We start from the raw sequence: 14,023 nt of genomic DNA, 5'->3' as shown, positions 1-14,023 counted from the left end.
GACGGTTTCAATAACTAGCAAGCTGAAACAAGCAGAGGAAAAATGTTATGCACTGTTTTTTCACCAAGGTATATGTAGGAGTTGAAGGTACCTGGGCTTCAATTCTGTTTTTTCTTGTTGAATGGGTTAAAGATCTGCTGGAAAGGAGGCAGCTTCATTGTTGTCCTTAGCTTTGGCTTTCAAGAAGAACTTGAGCTGCGATGGATAAGATTTAACTTTAGTTGATAAGTTTGGGTATGACTGAAAGACAAATCAGATTGCTTAACAACCCAAGTGTCTGCAGGGTTCCATCTAGGACTCCTGAACAATGGTGCCTAGTAATGTCCACGTGTCATGGTTTCACCCCTGTCAGCAACTAAGCCCCAGGCAATAGCTCACTCACTCATTCTCCTCCAGCAGGATAAGGGAGAGAGAAGAGGAAGAGTGAGAAAACTTGGGATTTGAGATCAAGACAGTTAAATATGTAAAGCAGAAGCTGCATGCATAAGCAAAGCAGAATAAAGAATTCCTTTGCACCTTCCCATGAACAGGAAGATGTTCAGCCATCTCCAGAAAAGGGAGTCCTGTCACAATGACCTGGGAAGACAAACACCATCACACCAAACATCTCCCCCTTCCTTCTTCTTTCCCCAGCTTTGTATACTGAGCATGACACTGGCATGACACTGGTCTGGAATACCGCTTAGGTCAGTCAGGGTTGGCTGTCCCTGCTATGTCCCCTCCCAGTGCCCTGTGTATCCCCAGCCTCCTTCCTGCTGCAACCTTTGAGGACAGAAAAGGCCTTGACACTGTACAAGCCTTGCTCACCAGCAGCAAAAGCATCCTTGTGTTATCAACACTGTTCTCAATGTTGATAACAAATCTAAATCTTAGCTCCTTACAAGCCTCTATGAAGAAAAATAACTCTATCCCAGCCCAAACCAACTCAACATGTATTGGAGGAGTTACTGATATTCCAGTGGCTGATGCCCACTTACAAGGTCAGAGTGACAACCCCACTGCAATTGCTTTGCCTCATAGCATTTAATTTGATTTACATAATGATAGAGCCTTGAATGGCAGTAGTTCTGTGGTTATGACTTGTGCTTAGCTTTCTCCTCTGAATTTTTTGGTGTTGTGAGATTTAATCTCCTTCTTGGCATAATACCTTTAAAGGAGGTTTGAAGAGTTGTATTTTTCTGATGCTCTCTGCCAGGTGAACTTTTAGTGTGGCAGTGTGATTACCTTGGAGTCAATGCCCTAGATGAGAAATTCAACTTGTAGCTGACATTTACACCAGGACATGAGATTTTTATAGCAGTCCTTCACGGGCTGAAACACGGATCTCTCTCCTTGGATGCCCAGCAAGCTTTGCTAACAAGGCTTCATCTACCCATCTGTACTCTCCTGCTTTTGCTTTCTGGATAAAGGATGTAGGAGACAGTGCCATACCTCTCTCATCTCTCCCTTCATGCCTCAAACAGAAGATCCCCTACCAGAAGTGGAAAAAAAAGAGACAGTGAGAAGCAGTGTCTTCACTCCTCTTTATTCTCCTTTGTACAGAGGTGGACAGGATCAGGCTCTCAACAAATCACTGCTGCTAACAGTAATTTCTTTCAATACATAAGTGAAGCAGTAAAGAACCCACAGTAAAGCCCAGGAATAGTGTTGGGAGAAGGGTGTTTGTGCTGACAGATCAGTGCCCTGTCGCTAATGCTTTCTTTCAAACCCAGTAGGTCTTGAATTCTTCAAAATAACAGTTTTAGCTGGATAGATGTGCTCCTTCATTCATCATGGTATGAAGTGTAGTAGTGTTCCCCAGGAAAATGAAGAGATATGGGCTTAAGCCCTTTCAAGGGGAAGATAAAAGTGACCCCGTGATTCTCCTTTCTCCCAAATAAGTTCTCTGCCTGCTCTAACAGAAAAGTCCTTGCACCTCATCTTACTTTCTCTGTTCTCTTAAAAGCACTAGCTGTGTATCTCCTCACTGCTTGTCAATTAGGAAGGGTAAAATATCCCTTCCTTTAAAGCTTAAGGTTTTTACTGGGGCAATTCCTGGTACCTGTGGAACTGTATCCCCAAGAACAGTGTGAGATCCCTTCTGCTTTTGCTGGCCCTGTTTTCTCATGGTTGGTTTTTGGATGTGTTCCACTTATAGTGACTGCTCTGAGTCCTATTTTGAAGCTGCTGAGTCTCCAGATATTGTGTGTGATGCTCAGGACAGACCTGTAGTGTCTGCTCTCGTGTCTGGGCACATGACAGTGATGAGCTACAGTACTACTTATTTGATGTAGCCTTGAATCTAAATGAAATAAATGCATAAGGGGTGGAAAACCTGGTGAGTAAAAAGAGCAATAAAGGATACACAAAACAAAATCCTTATTTTCTATAGTTGCAGAGTTTATAGGAAGAGATTATATAGCTATTGGTGACATAACCTGGTAAGTGCTTTTGTTGCAAATGAAAATCTTATGTACTATCTTACGATACAGAAAATACTTGGTGTTTTGAGAGAATTCATATCAATAAAGACATGTTTAGAGTGATGCATTCAGTGCAGTGTAGTTTGCAGAGGTTAAAAAAGCGGCTTTCAGATTGCAATCAGCATGAATAATTTATGTTTTACGTCAAAATGGGGATGAGTCAAAAGCAGGGTCCTAGAGGGATTAGTCTTCCAAAACTATTCTCTTCACTTCTGTGCCAACAAGAGAAGTAGGCTTCAATAGAGAGATTGTAGCTGAGAGCAGAGCTGTACCATGGTGTGGTACCGATGCTGAAACAGGCAAGGTTAAGAGAGGAGAGGCTCCATTCATGGACACAGTGCAAAGTGCTGCACACCTGGGCAGCAGGAATAATTGGTAGGGGTTTGGAAGATGTGAGTGCTGCTTAGCATGCAGAGGAAAGCTACTGACAGGCTCTTCACGGCTCATAAAAATCACTGTGCCAGCTCACTGCCACTGCAAATGCATACATCCAGTGGGAGCTGTTCTCCACCAGATAGGTAATCATCCTCATTTGGCAAGACTGCATTTAGACTGCAGTGTGCCATGCCTTGTCTTTCATTGGAAAACAGACCTTTGTGAAGTTAGGAAAAGTTTAAATGGGTAATTCACATAGTAAAGGCAAGACTGATGAAAAGTAATTCCAGGTGCAAAAGGAAATTAAAGGGAAACAGCTGAACATAAGATAATAGAAGAGCAGAAAATAAACCATTTTCCTGAAAGAAAAACAAGGTGGTTTTTTAATTGAAAGTGTTCCGGTTCGGGTGAGGAGTAGACGTAAGTGCTCAGTAATTAGAGGAGTTGTTCAGGTTTCCTGTCGTTTCAAAAAGACATATGGTATGTCTGCATCTTGTGTTTAACAAAGCTGCTAGAATGAGGTCCATGCAGTCTGAATTGAAGGATATTTGGGGCGCAAGTTCAAAAGAAACTTTGCAGCAGGAGTTTGTTGGAAACTTATCTGCAGAATAAAGACTGGTTGGATGTGGATTGGCAATGAGTAGTATTATATTAGGGGGTTATATTTATATAGAGTTCTTGTCACTGAATAATACGACACATTTAGTTAATTGCTTCTTTAGGGCTGAGATATTTTCAGCCTGTTACTACAGATTTGTGCAAATATAACAGACAGCACAAAGTAGCCATTGGAGCTTCCTAGGAAAACTTAAAATCTAACTTTATGAAGTGAAAGGTCTGAGAGACAACTTGGTGTGATTACCAGTGAGGAAAGTAGTATTAAAGACCATCAGTGGACTTCAACCTTCAACAATGAAATTAATCTTTGTGCCCAAATGTAGTAATAGTGGGGTTTTTTTCTAAAATGGAAGCTGGATATTATGGTATTATGTATCAGCCACATTAATAGATGTAGTTGTTAGCGTTGAAACACATAATCACAGAATGATTATATGCAGGGGCTTTTATTGAAGAGCTCTGGGAATTAGGGGTGCAGGATACAGACTCAAATCTGACTCCCACATGGATTCAAAATGGACATGGTTTTATACCCTTTCGTTACATGACTACATATTGATTGTTAAACCCGTATTCTATTGAATATATTGATCTTATCCAAGCATGGATTCTTGTAATTTCCATCAGGCCCCCCAAATATAATTTCTCATGATTCTTGTTTAAGATAATAATAATTTTCCATCACCAAACAATCATTACAATGAACAGTCATATCCTTTATCATACGATGATTATGCAGGTGCAGTTTCTTCTGTACATGATCTAGTAAAGACAAAACCTACCCTTTGTTTCCAGGGCCCGGTTAGTTTTGGTTCCCCTTCCAGGCCTAAAGCCCAACCTTTCTTTCCACCTTCCCTGAATCTATTGTATACAGTTCCCGAGATTTTAGAAACATTTTAACCCTATGCTATCAAAGTGAGTCCTGAACAGTGGTGGGAATGACAAAACTGGCTGTCATTCTCCAGGAAAACTTCACAGCTTATGTTGTCTTTGGGAGGACATATGTTTTATGTGCTATGTGTCTCAAACTCAAAAATTAGGCAACCCCTATGTCATCTCTTACTGGACTTTCTGGAAATCAACACCCTACTGAAAGATGCAGGAAAATCATAAGAACATGCAGAACAGGTCCAAGATGGCCTAGCCGCCTCTTTTCTTTGTAATATATTTCAAACATGGTTTTGGGTTTTTGTTGTTGTTGTTGTTTTTGTTACTTGGATGCAAAGTACTTCAGTTTGTGGTGGGACTTTTTCATTAAAACCATAAGTTCTTGCTTAAGCCCTATATAAACGCTATATGAATTTCAGAAGTATTAAGAGCTACAGTAAATTCTTGAGAGCTGTCACACAGCCAAACAGCCTATGAAAAACTCTCAGGTTTAGTTTCTCCATTTCTAGCTCTGGAATGACAGCTTGGACAGAAGAAAGTGGGAAGGGGGAGTGCACCACCGTCTTGCTATAAGTGCAAGTCCCAGTAGTTCTTTGAGCCTCAGAAAGATCTCTCAGTTCCTGGAAAAAAATCAGAACAAGGCCCCAAAAGCACTGAGTATCAGCAGCACCTGTAACCCGTAAACATCACATTTGTGGCACCAGCGTCAAGATGAAATCTCAGCAGTGTGACTACAGGTACTAATGCACACAGCAGTTCCCTCTCCCAGTTCAGCAGACTGATCAGGCTGGGACTGCTGGGACTGCTTTCCTCTTTGAAGGCAAAAAAAAATAGAAAAAGAGTGCAAGGTCTGGGTTACTTTCCATTCCTGCCAGTACCAGCTTTTTTGGGAACAGCAAAGGTGTGAAATCAGCCTACAGAGCCTGCTGTCAGCAGTGGGTGTCGCAGCCCACAGCCAGTCAATAGTTATTATGAGCCAAAAAGGCAGAGAAATCCGGCCAACTTGAGCAAAAGATGCAGCAGCAGAGAAGAGCGCAGAATTCTGGCATTTGCTTCTTGCATGTGGTCTGCTTTTATTCTTGCTGTATTAAAACCGTCATGGCTTTATGCTAATGTGGTTTATTCCTAGCCAGTGATTATTATGCTTTGAATTAGCAGTGCTCTTGAGAGCATTTCTCATGAAAAAAAATCATGTCCTTCTGAGAAATGCGAATGAGAAGAAAAAGAGCTATTACTTGCATTAGCTTGGAACTGTGTGTGTGTTTGGAGAGGATGAAGGAGAAGGGACACTTCTATGACTGATGCCAGGCACTGCAGGACTCTGAGGCCACAGATTTGTGTGTGAGACAATACTGAAATTTAGGGAAGAGCAGTCAAAATGTGGAAATGGTTTTGACGCTGTGTTTGGCTTTCAGCGAACCCACCCTCTGGGTAAATTCTCTTTGACTCCAATGTTAGTTTTGCCTGACTGTAAATCCATACTCATTTATCCTGAGTGGGAAAAGCTTCCCCAGGGGCAATGAGGGCGCAGCTGGTGTGGGACAGAGTTGTGTGTTGTGAAAGGAGTGTGTCTTTAAGGGGTATCAATTCTCTGGGAAATGGCCTCAGCAATACCAGTTAAGACCAGATAGCAAAGAGAAGTAGCTGCAGCTCTGAGACTTCATAACAAAGGCACCTGGGTAGCAGAGATCTTGGCTCAGTGATGGTGAAAAGGAGAGAGGATGAGCAGCAAGAGGAATTTCAATATGTTTCACCTGTAGGTTTATTAGCAGAGAGCCTCATTCAGCAGCAGCAGTAGCGTGTCATTCCCAGTTTGCTCAATGGGCCACTTCCTGTATCTCCCTAATAAGACACCAAAGACAATACCAGCCCATTACTTTTAGCAGCATCTCTAAAAAATCACAGCAGTGGAATACAGTAGAATCTACGTGCTTGAACTAGAGGCATCTCAAAAATGGAGAGAGGGGAAAAGGAGTGGTCCCTTTGGATCTGCATAAAGAGGGCAGTGTTCTGTACCCTGCCTTTGAGGCCTAGCAGGTTCCAGTGAAATCGGAAAGTATAAGGAAATTTCTGATTTCCTCTTCCTTTTACCCAGATGGTTTATTCAGCATAACCAGGCAATTCCCAGCCTTGATACAGCATGTCCCAGCCCCTGTACAGGACAGAGCCTTGTAATGGGTTCTTTGGATAAGAAGGTATTTCTCCAGGCAGTCAGGCACAAAGAGCTGGAACAGAATGAAATGCTTTGGCCGGATTATCTTTTATTCCCTCTGCTTTAAATTGAAAAGAGATGTTCTCAGAAATGTCTGTCTTTCTCTCCATTACCCCAAAGAATAGCAGTTTTTAACCATTTCTACTGAAATATCTGGGCTCGCTCTATCTTGCCAGCTATCTTTTTTTCTTCTTTGAAAAGTTACAGGCAGCTGTATCTGGCATTGATATTTTACAGGATAAAGGATTATGTTGCATGTTAACATTCAAAACAAACAAAAGAGCAATAACAAAATAACCAACCTTCTTGCAAAAACCTGAGGGACTCTAATAGTGGTTCAGTTGGAGGTCTGATAATGAAGCCTCCTTTGTGTTAGAAATGCGTGTCTGGCTGTTCCCATGAAAACCAACCTAAATTTGGCTCACTTAAAGCCTCGAAAAAATTTCCATTGAGATACATCAGAATTTGCCAGCCAAAATCTCTGCTGATTCTCTCAGTGTGGAGTGGGCGTGCTCATCCCTTCAAAGCAGTGTTCTTGCTGAGGTTCCTGAGACCATGCTCATGCCTGAGGTTAATATTTAAAATACTAGACTGGGCTGTTATCTTCAGAGCAGGAGAGGTGACAATCTGCATCCTGTCTTTATGGATCTGGACTGTGTGTGCAAACCACTCAAATCAGTGTTAGTGGCAGTAGTGGCAGTGTCACATTACAACACAAGTCTGGGAAATGGTATCCCTTTAAAAAAAAAAAAAAAAAAAAAAAAAAAAAAAAAAACAAAAAAAACAACCAAGCACCAACAATAACTTAAAAAAAACCCCAACAACAGCAAACCACACACACAGCTCCTACTTGTATGCTGACTGAATTATGCAGGTGCTTTTTTTAGGGAGAGAGCTGCATGCTTCAGCCCAAGGCAGGGAGACTGTCCTGCATCCCTGGCAGCTGTGGCACAGAGAAAACCTCTCTTGTTGCTGGTACCTTCCCTCTGTTGGTGTTTTCTTTGTGGTTCTGGCTTTCCTCTCTCTATGCCTCTAACGACAGAGATGTTATTTCCCAAAACCATAAGCATAAATTTTGCCTTGCAAATGTGAGACAGGAGGACCATGCAATATAACTATGTCAGGTGACCATCCCCAGACTTCTCTTGTTGTCATCAGACAGGAGGGGTAATTTAAATTCTTCAGGGCTTGGGAGTTTTTTTCAGCATTGAAACTGTCATGATTTATTACAGGGTAGAGGCTGCAGATAACTGAAGAACAGAAGCTCAGTGAAAACCTCTATCTTCTTCAAGGGAATTCAGCCCTAAGTGGGGATTAAAATCCAAAATTAAAAGTCTAAATGTTAAAAGATAAGAGTAAGAATTGGAGGGCAGTGAGTGAGCAGAAAATTGGGACTATACTTGGGCCCTTCACTATAAGAAAGACCCTTGGGTGCTGGAGAAGGGCTGGTAAAGGTCCTGAAGCAAGGCCTTATCATGAGTATCTGAGGCAGCCTGGAGAAAAGGAGGCCCGGGGGTTCCTTAAGGCTCTCTAGAACTACCTAAAAGGAGGGTCTAGCCAGGAGGGGGTCGGCCTCTTCTCCTGGGTAACCAATGGTAGGAGTAGAGGAAATGGCCTTAAGTGGCACCAGGGAACTTTTAGATTGCATATTAGGACAAATTCCTTCATGGGAAGGGTTGTAAAGCATTGGAACAGGCTGCCAGGGAAGTGATGCAGTCACCTTCTCTGGAAGGATTTAAAAGATGTGTAGATCTGGCCTTTGGGGACATGGTTTAGGGGTGGACTCGGCAGTGCTGGGTTAATGGTTGGACCCGATCTTAGAGATCTTTATCATCCCGAACCATTCTATGATTCTATGGGGTTTTTTTAGCACCCTCTCTCTCACTGGGAAGTTCCTGGTGTAGCCCCTTATTTGTGACCAATACAATTTTAATGGACACAGTAATGGTACCAAAGGGTCATTATTTATCAGGGTCTTTGCTCTTAATAAATATTAATTAAAAGAAATGTCTCTTTCCATTGCAATAAAGAAAAAACCACTTGTAATATTTATTTTAAAATATATTGCATCTGGGTTTTTTTGAGCTTTGTCTTCCCCAGTCTCTGTCACACTCTGTCACAGCCCAGGAATGGCTGATGGCTGAACTGCCAGCTGTCTAGAGAGATCTAGATCAATTTGTTAAAAGTTGTGACTTTTATGACATAATAACCTGTATTCCTGTTGTTGATACTACTGGTCTTTACAGTAGATTAACAATTTCACTAAAAGAAAAGAATGTTAAAATAAGAATAGCTACAACTTTTTCCCTTTGTTACTCTTCTCTATGTTCATGAAAAAAATTGGCCATCTGTGTGGTTTTCTGATAACTTACTGAAACATTTATTTAACTTTCCACCTTCCTTGTTTTTTTCTCTTTTTCTTGCTGAAATTACAGCTGAAGAGGTGGAAAGACTGGCTGCAATGCGTTCAGATTCTCTAGTACCTGGGACTCACACACCTCCAATCAGGAGAAGGAGCAAATTTGCCACTCTTGGGAGACTTTTTAAGCCGTGGAAATGGAGGAAGAAGAAGAGTGAGAAATTTAAGCACACTTCAGCAGGTAACAGTAGCGTGCGGTCGTTTTATTAATCTGCAACTTTTTGCTCATCAAGGCTGAAAATTTGTAATACCACCTCAGTTGATATGTATTTCAACTCTTGAAGCTTGGCTTGGAGAGATTCATCAGATTCTAAGAGGACATCTTTAACTTTGTTACCAACTTTTTCTTTAAAAAGCAACACATGTGGTGCACTACAATTAAAGCAGTGGCTCACCAAAGCTGTATTTTCAGATTCTGCTGCTAAAGCTAGAGCCTAACCCAGAAGAAACCTTTGAATACTGATTCAGCAAATTATGAATAAAGGAAAAAGCAGTATGAGACATTAATGCTAGTGGTTGATTTAGTCACATTTAAGCTTCTGTGAGTGCTACTAAAGGAATGAGAAAAATACAGGATAAACTAGTTGACACTGTGTTGAGTAACGTGCATAACCAGAAAATATTCATTCCATTGGGCAGGAATGATGCATCCCTTGTTTTTTTGAGAAAGCCAAATCTCAGTTCCTGCCATACCCCTCCTTTTGCCATTGTTTTCTCGCACTTCTAGTCCTAGACCCTTTTTAATTAAAATATATATATATATGGAAAACTGAAAAAATGTGCGATTATAATGTAAATTCACCTGAGCAAGAGTGGCAGATGCAGGCACTGATGCCTGTGGTGAAAGCTTTACCATCTATTTAGGTTTCTTTTCTTCCTTCTTTCATGATGGCAAATAATTACTGCATTTGGTTTTGCAAGTCTTTAGCCTGGATTATCTGTGAGAAAACATGGAGTTTCTCCAGATTTCTTATTGTTCTCACCAAAACTAGAAAGAAAGCAGTCAGTGTGTTGCTCCTTCAAATGCCAGAAGAGGCTTGAGTTACAAGCCAGTTACTTTTCTGGCCTGTGTTGCACAGTGGAGGCTTTTAGGAGAATAATGACATTTCAGGCACCTCATGGAACTAAGTGTGAATTCTTGAACGAGTTTAAATGCAGAATAAGTGTTTTCAGGGTCTGTACCTGAATGTTTTTTGCTGTGTGCTGTTTAGGCTGCTTTCTGATTCATCAGCCCAAAACTAATGAACTGGAATAGATGGCTATATCACTGTGAGTGATGATCATATTTTTTGACTTGACAGCTGAGAAGCTATTGTCACCAAAAATGACATCTTTCTGCAAAACAAAAGTAGTCTTTCATGTTCTGCATCAGTCATAACCATAGCGTAGGGTAGCAGGATTTCCATGAAAACCATGTAGCTCTTAGGAATATGTGGATATTGTGGTGATAGCTACTTTTAATCTAATTTCAGCATGTTGGCTTGGTTGGTTGCAAGGAGGAGAATAACCATGGCTGTTCATGGTTAAGGTGCCATGGGTTGCCAAAGCTTGCCTGCTGTTGAGTTTTATGGTTTCTACAGCTCGAGCTGATGAGGCTGAGCTGCATACTGCTGTGGTTAGACTGACTGGTTTGAAGCTGGATGGCTCCATAGTCTGCTCTGGGCATTACAAGAAGTATTGCTTTGATTTGCCCTATTACCAAAATATTTGGAAAGTACAGTGTTTAAAACCAGACTGAAAACAGGTATTTTCTCTTCTCAGAGGAATAGGAAGTTTTACCAGACATGCCAGCATATCTTCTTCCCTAGTAAGAGTGAGTTCAGTGTCTAAAAAACCAATTTAAAAGCTGGGTCTCCAGGAACATTTGTCAGTCACAATACTGTGTTTGATCTCAGTTGAATCCAAAACCTTTATCTTTTTTTTTTTAGAAAAAAATTTCATTTCTAGTAAGTTAACAGTATCCTGCAGCTGCTCTGCAAAATTGGTATTCCTGTCAGCTGCCCTGCTACTAACTGCAGAAAAATTGACAAGGATGTCAAATTTGCTGAGCACTCTGCAGAAGGCTGGGGTAGAGATTTACTTCTGGACTGTGCAAGAGCTGGGACCTCACAGTTTACATCATCCCCAACCCTGGGGAACAGGAATCCACCAGCATCCTACAAGACCCCCTAACAATTAAGACATTGGTTGAACCTTGGATGTGTAGTACAAAAGATTTGACACATGGAAAACTAGCATTTTTCTGCCAGCATTTTCATGACCTCTTGTCTAGTACCTCTGATCTCACTGAGAAAGTATATTTAATCTTTATAATAAATCAAAGGACAAGCTTGTGAGATGGCATAATGAGAGCCAGCATGAAACTTCATAATACAGGCTTATTTTCTTCTAGTGCACTGATAAATGTGACACTTGGAAAAAGAAACATTCCCATTAGTGTCCTACAGGCATGCACCCAAGCTTTCCCACCTGCATAGAACATCAGTAATTATCAAAAAATAGATACTAATACAAGTATTTTACTAGGCCCTTATTTGCTGCAACAATGGATTCAATTATTTTTAATGTCAAAAGTAGTAAGGGTCAAAACACATGGCCTAATCTGATGAAATTTCCTCTGAAATTAATGGGAGATTCTTCTCTGGGAGAGGGCAGGAGGAAAGAGAGAGTCAGGTTGATATATAAGGTTGAAAGGTTGCCTTTTCCTTGGTATTTCCAAGTGCCAACATTTTGTATCCATGTCTTTATCAGACTAAAAGCTCTGCTTATTTATTCAGAGGCGAATGTTTTAAAATACAGTTCAGAAGTCAACGAGCAAAAAACCTTTCAGGTAACAGGAAAAGTTATTTTCTGACACCTGGTAATTGCATAAGGTGAGACAGTACATAATTTGATTGATGGAGGACCTCAATGTTACGCTTATTATATATGACTGCTCTCAGCACATCAATACTCAAATTGTGATATTTGAGCATAATAAGTCCCCCATCCTCCATCTTTGTTATTGTATTGTCACTGACAAGCAGAAGGTTAAAAGGACATTCATGTTTTGTAGAGTTTATATGTTTATAGGTTATGCTGGTTTTGGTATCCCTTTAGTGACATTCCGGAAGGGTCCAAAGTCTGACATTGCCTTGCTGCTGACTTGATAACAAAGGTAAGAGTCGTGGGTTTGGTGCAGACATCTCACGCCTTTGCCTGGCAGCTGGTCTCTCTGTCAGATCATCATTAGGTATTTCGTACAGCAGCCAGAGCAGGTAGAAAAGATCACAGACAGGGTGATTTGTTTGCAGATGGGAAGCACCAGATGAGCCATTGGGTTTGATCTGAGCGACCTCTTCTGCTGGAAGGTGCTGTGTAAAGGAGGTGTAAAGAATGTGCACTGTGAATGAAAGATGGGCTTTGGCTAAGCATCATCTCAGAAAAACAGGGAGATTACATGCTGTGAGGGACACCAATGTACCACAGCAGGAATAGAAACAGGTTAATTCTCACAGTAATTCTCCTCCTGGACGGAAGTGAAGTTCCCACCAAAGCACAAAGTGGTTTTCAGTGTCAGGTCTTCAAATCATTTTATCACAGAACATCCTATTGAATGTTCCTTGATAGATGATGATACTCCAATGGTACAACATCAACTCTCCAGACACTGAATTCCATATACAGGGGGTTAGGCAAAGAAACCAAACTCTGCCACACTGTTATTCATGCTACAGTAAAAGGTATGCTGTATGTTATTTAAACTTAGCCAAGATTTTTACATGAAGTGTGGAAACCTTTTTTCCCCATGCAGGGCCAAAGCCCTCTCAACAAAATGAGAAGTATTATAAAGTTGAGAGAACAGGCAAACTTCTAAATGGCAAGTTTCTATCTGGTGAGAGGATGGTTTCTTACAGCTGACAAGGAGGAGTCTCACTTATGGCAGAAGCCAGGAAGAAACAGAATTTTCTATTCCCAAGCACATTTCCTTGGCTAGGTGCAGCTGGGATGGCTCTAAAAGATTGGTCAAGGTTTTAAAAGCCACACTGGGCACTTTGGGAATCAGCAAAACAGATAGCAAGAGAGCAAACTGACTGTCTCCTCTGCTAGGTCCTTGTAATTTTTTTAATAACTTTATCTTCTTCTGCTTGCCTTGCTGTGAGCTTGAAAAATGTTCCTGGGTGTGTTGCTGTTTTATTGCAGTGCTGTACACATGCCAAAATGTCATTTCCTGGAGATGTTTTGGAGAAGGAACTGCTTCTGAAATAAAGAAGCTTGAGGGGAAATAGATTCTGCACTTACTTGAAATATTGTTGAAGGTTTTTTATCATTACTTTCATCAAAAGCCAACTGTTTGCAACCTTTCAGAAAAACGTGTTTCAGCTGCTTGGAGGAGTTTGAGTAGAGAAAAATGTCTTGTTATGTCATTTCCCATTTCTGATGACCTTCATTTTAAAGAATTGGTGCATCTGTCTTCTGCCATCCTTGCTTCCTGAATTGCAGTGCTCAGGCAAAAGAGAGACGGACACATGTAACTTGTACTTGAAGGACAGTTGTGGGAATGACAAGAGAAAAGAAAGAAATGGTGAAAAATAAAGGGATGTAAAGAAAGCTCATGTGTAAGTAGGAGAGCAAAGGATTCATCAGTGTTTGGGTTAGGTCCACTGGTAACCTGTACAATGAGCAGAGAAAGACCTGTGTCAGGAGAAAACTCCTCAGTAGCCCAGTTGCCAAGTAAATGGTTGTCTGAGACAACCAATAATACTAAAGAGAGAAAAAGAAATCTTTTGAACTCAGCCTTTCCTCCTAGGTAGGCTGAAACCTCTTTTTATTTGTGTCTCAGTTTTCCTTCCTAGAAATACTTACAATCCTTCCTCATAAGGCAGTGACAACGGATCAGTCCTCTGGTGCCACAGTTCCCATCCCAAAACCTGTGGGTGAGCTAGTGAGCTAGTGAGTCCTGTTCTGTGACTGCAGGAAGACATGACTGTGACTTTCTAGCCTCGTGCTTGGGGTACCCTGCTGAGAATAGGGAAGATCTGCTCCTGTTTCACTTAAGGCTTCATTGGT

At 41.1% G+C, this 14,023-nt stretch overlaps 1 protein-coding gene across 8 annotated transcripts in view; it reads left to right on the top strand.

The window, feature by feature from the left end:
• The window catches only part of PHACTR1 (phosphatase and actin regulator 1), a 303,804-nt gene that overhangs the window by 173,407 nt on the left and 116,374 nt on the right, over positions 1–14,023 (top strand). For all 8 annotated transcript variants that reach the window (XM_066324444.1, XM_066324422.1, XM_066324437.1 and 5 more), the window contains one exon: positions 8,991–9,155. In XM_066324444.1, coding sequence (XP_066180541.1) covers positions 8,991–9,155 — 165 coding nt within the window. The remainder of the gene's footprint in view (positions 1–8,990; positions 9,156–14,023) is intronic.

Source organism: Sylvia atricapilla, chromosome 1, assembly GCF_009819655.1.
Source record: "Sylvia atricapilla isolate bSylAtr1 chromosome 1, bSylAtr1.pri, whole genome shotgun sequence".
In the NCBI taxonomy this organism is placed as follows: domain Eukaryota; kingdom Metazoa; phylum Chordata; class Aves; order Passeriformes; family Sylviidae; genus Sylvia; species Sylvia atricapilla.
This window is presented reverse-complemented; position numbering and strand designations above follow the sequence as displayed.